This window comes from Vidua chalybeata, chromosome 4, assembly GCF_026979565.1.
Source record: "Vidua chalybeata isolate OUT-0048 chromosome 4, bVidCha1 merged haplotype, whole genome shotgun sequence".
Taxonomy (NCBI): domain Eukaryota; kingdom Metazoa; phylum Chordata; class Aves; order Passeriformes; family Viduidae; genus Vidua; species Vidua chalybeata.
The window spans coordinates 60,212,684-60,217,137 of NC_071533.1; the positions used below are offsets into that span (position 1 = coordinate 60,212,684).

Genomic DNA, 4,454 nt, shown 5'->3' on the forward strand with positions numbered 1-4,454 from the left:
TTCTGTCAGGCTGAATGTGCCGATGTCCCAGGGCTAAGGCGCCTTGCTCCCTTGATGCGGGTTAACGTCCTCAATAGTCCCCCTCCAGCTGAAGCCTTTGATCAGACCGCTGCTGGCGCCTAAAAACAACATCACTTGTCTGCCTATTAGAGGCACTGACTAATCGTGACAGATTGTTTATTCTCGCAATTAGCAATGCAGCCGCTTCTCCCAGCACCCCCCACCCCCTCTCCCCGACGCGGCCCGACCCGGCCCCCGGCCCGATGGGGCGCGGGGGAGGCTGCGGGCAGCGGCACCGGCACCGGCAGCGGCACCGACGGGGAGCGGAGCCGGCCTGGGCTGGGCGGCGGCACCGCTGCTCCCGCCTCGCAGGAGCGCTCAGCGGGGCGGCACGGAGCAGGAGGGCAGCTGGATGTACCAACGTGAGCTGTATGTCTGTGCAAAGTGCGTTCACCTTCATGTATAGGAATCTGCGGGAGTAGCCCGCAAACCGCCTGCAGATCACCTCCACGGCTGAGAGGGACCATCCGTGAGCACAGCACATGCGGGAGTGGGTGTGATGTACGCGCAGAACACGGGAAACACCCCGCTAGGGCATATGCTCACGCGTGTGTGAGGTAAGTGTGTGGAGCTGCGCGCAGGACAATTCATTTCAATCAGATCCTGCTGCTTATCAGTTAATAAAATGTCTATTATATCAATTCATTTCATAATATATATGCTCCTAATCTACCATCTTTATAGGGTCCAGTTAAAAGGAAAGGGAATTCGCTGTCCCTCCCCGTTTAGATAATTGCCCTTAAATGACTGCAAGAGGCTCTTGTGTTCCGAGGAGATTAGAGCCCTGCAGCTATCAATAAACTTTTCTCAGCGAGCGGCCAATCCCGTTATTAGAGAGCGGCTCCGTTTTACTGCACATCCGTCCTGGGCGCGGGGATAAGGGATCGTAAAAAGAATTAACAAAACAAAATAGCCGGGACTTTAAGGGCTCAGGGACTTATATGTTCCTTTTAAAGTGAACGAACATTTCGTTATCTGCAGACACGCACACATCTATGCCATAAGAAGTAGCTCAAATTATGCGTTGTGTACGCACATATACACGTATATAGACGCAGATCTCCACAGTCACATCGAACACACCGCAGGGCCGGCGATCATGTAAAAACCGAATCAAACAAATAAACAAACAAACAAACCAAACAAAAAAAACAAACAAACAAACAAAAAAAAAACCCAAAAAAAAACCAAAACCCCCAAAAACTCAAAACGACGGCGGAACGGGCAGGGTCTCCTTCCCTTTGAGAGGTCACACTCGGGACAGCTCGGTATTTGCTAGTTTTGCAGAAGAACGGGCTCGGGCTCGCTCCCTTGCGCTTTACGAACAGAAAGGCCGGCATTTTTTCCGACGTTAATAAGTTTTTCCCCGATTTTTGAGCCTTTCCGTCTCCACAGCGGAGGGCTGTGCCTCCTTCTCTCCCTCCTGAGACGAGAGCCGTGGCGTGGAGCGGGCCCGGGGGACGCAGAGCGGAACCGAGGGCTGCGGGGCGGGGCGGGGCGGGGCGCGCGGGACGCTCCGACGGCGATCCCGGCCCCGCCCCCTCCGCGCTCCGCCGGGGCCGCAGCCAATGGGGCGGCGCGGCCCCGCCCCCCGCGCGCCGGTCGGGCGGAGCCGCCCGCGCGCCGCTTTATGAGGCGGCGCCGCCGGCGCGGGGCCGGAGCGCGTTGCCGGCTGCCCGCGCCCCCCGGCCCCATGAGCGGCGGCGCCGCTCGCTCCCGCTCGGCGCTGCGGTGGTGACGGCCGGCAGCCCCTGTATGGCCCCGGCTGTGGATATGACCGCCGCGCCCACCGGGGTCCGCAGCGACGAGTTGCCCGCATCCGCCTTCAGCAGTCCCGGCGGCGGCGCGCTCCCCGTCGCGGCGGCGATGGGCGGGGAGGAGGAAAGCGACAAGCCCAAGGTTTCTCCATCCCTCCTGCCGTTCAGCGTGGAGGCGCTCATGGCCGACCACAGGAAGCCGGGAGGCAGGGACGGACCCGAGGGCGCCGGGCCCCCGCCGGGCGCTGGGGCGGCCCCCCGCGCCAGCCTCAGCCCTCGCCTGGGCACGCTGTCGGCGGAGGCGCCGCCTTCCCCGCTGCCCCTCGGCGGGCACTTCTCCGTCGGGGGGCTGGTCAAGCTGCCCGAAGACACGCTCGTCAAGGCGGAAAGCCCCGAGAAGCAAGAGAGGAGTCCCTGGATGCAAACCCCACGGTTCTCGCCGCCTCCCCCGAGTAAGTAATGGCATGGGAGCTCTACGGGCCGGCTGTGATCTTCCGTGGGGCCGGGCGGACCGAGGGCAAAGCTGCGCGGGTGGCCGGGGCTTTCATGTCGCTTTCGCCCTGCCTGCCTCTCCTGGTATATTTTTCTGTGTGGTTCGCACTCTTCTGCGCCGGTTCGATCCGTCTGAAATACTGAACGGATTCGAGAGTGTGTGGAGGATGGCTGCGAAGGCGCAGGAAGAGCGGCCGTGCCAGGGTGAAATCTTGTGCCAAATGTTAACCGGGGGAGGGGGAAGAAAAAGCAACGTGGCCAGCCTGTTAATTTACCCTGGGGCTCGAACTAGCTCCGTAAATTTTGACTCAACATCGCTGAGGGTCTCCTCAGAAAGTGGCTCAAGTAATTCCGTAAGGATGCGCGCAGACCGCGCGGCAGCTTTGCGGGCTTCAACCCCACCGGCTGGCGTCTTAAATGGTGCATGTCCAAAGTCCGAAGAGCCACAATCAGTGATGTTTTCCTGCTTTAATGCAGAGAGGTCTAAATTAGTACAAATAACAGCGTGAGAGCCGAGGTCAGAGAAGGCCGTTAATTTCCAGTGGCTGCGCTGAGCCCGGTCTGGGCAGCATGGGCCGGCTGCCCTCGGCCTGGCCGCGCTCCCTTCCTGCCAGGGATCCCTTGGAAAGGGATGACCTTGGTCTGAGGCTCTCCAAGCGTTTCGGGTGCCTTTAGCAAAGCTGCAAACAGAGCTGCCCCTCTGTCCCGAGAACGGCAGGTTTCCCGACAGGATTTGTGTAGAGCAAAGCAGCGGTTTAATTTATTTAAATTGCAAAGTAAAATTTGCTGCTGCTAAGTAAACCCGGGACAGATTGATGTTGAAGACCCTTAGAAATGTTAAATAAGAGGAGAGGAGCAGTCCGGTGAAGAGTGGTAGATAGAGCATGAGTGTCAATTCAGACCTCGTAATTAATTACATGCTTAATCCGGTTCCCAGGGGCCTAATGAAGAGGGTGTGAGACTGAGAAGCCAGCCCGTTTTGTTTATTTTTTTTTCCTGTAAGCCAATAAAAAGCCAGGACATTTTTTTTTCATTTTGGAGGGCCATTCCCTTTATTTGCGTCTCCTCTGCATGAGCCAGGGTAGCCATGAAGGCAGGAGACGCAGGGTTTGTGGGTGTCTCGTTCCTGCCCATTGCCGGGCTCTTTCAATGGAGGCAGAGCTTTTTAATATGAAGCACCGCTCTCTTTTTTTTGGAAAGGGAGAAGGCAATTTTAAGTGTGCCCCAGGCAACCCTGGTGGTTTTGGGGCACCTTGCTGCAAGTGGGACCCTACCTCTCTCTTTCTCCACCTCAGCTGTGGTAGGGTGGGGGCTCTGCAAGCTGTGGGGGTTTGGGCACTGCTAACCAAGGTGTCTCTCCTTTTCCCTCTTCCCTGGCTGCTCCCGGGCACAGGGCGACTGAGCCCGCCCGCCTGTACCCTGCGCAAGCACAAGACAAACAGGAAGCCCCGGACGCCCTTCACCACGGCGCAGCTGCTGGCCCTCGAGAGGAAGTTTCGGCAGAAGCAGTACCTGTCCATTGCTGAGCGTGCCGAGTTCTCCAGCTCACTCAGCCTCACGGAGACCCAGGTGAAGATCTGGTTCCAGAACCGTCGCGCCAAGGCCAAGCGGCTCCAGGAGGCTGAACTGGAGAAGCTGAAGATGGCAGCCAAGCCCATGCTCCCGCCTGCTGCTTTTGGCATCTCCTTCCCACTGGGCGGCCCGGCCGTGGCTGGCGCTTCTCTGTACAGCGCCTCCAGCCCTTTTCAGCGGGCAGGGCTGCCCGTGGCTCCTGTGGGACTATACACAGCACATGTGGGATACAGCATGTACCACCTCACATAGAGCCAGAGCCGAGCCCAGCCCAGCACTGCTGACTGTCTGCTCCCGATGGCTCCACACACACTCCCTCCCTGCTACTCCGGCTCTTCTCTGTGGACTTCCCCATGGAGCCCATGGCAGAGACTCCTCCCGTTTGGCTCTGCTTGACCTCTCTGCTTCCCCCTCTGATGCTGAGCCCTTATCCCAGCACTGTTCTGATCTCCTCAGCAGTCCTGGGGAGCTGGCAGAAACATGAGGTGTTGCCCCAGCTTTTTCCAGGTGCAGGGTGGTGATGGGCCAGCTGTGTCCTGCTTCTCTGGGTCTAGCTGGCAGCCTGCAGAGAGC

The 4,454-nt window shown here is 58.8% G+C and overlaps 1 protein-coding gene across 1 annotated transcript; it reads left to right on the top strand.

Annotated features, from left to right (window-relative positions):
* Positions 1-1,742: 1,742 nt before the first annotated feature.
* MSX1 (msh homeobox 1) lies at positions 1,743-4,217 on the top strand. Its single transcript, XM_053940660.1, has 2 exons — positions 1,743-2,269; positions 3,703-4,217. Exons 1-2 carry the CDS (start codon positions 1,816-1,818, stop codon positions 4,131-4,133), a joined length of 885 nt encoding a protein of 294 aa, XP_053796635.1. The 5' UTR covers positions 1,743-1,815; the 3' UTR covers positions 4,134-4,217.
* The last annotated feature ends 237 nt before the right edge of the window (positions 4,218-4,454 follow it).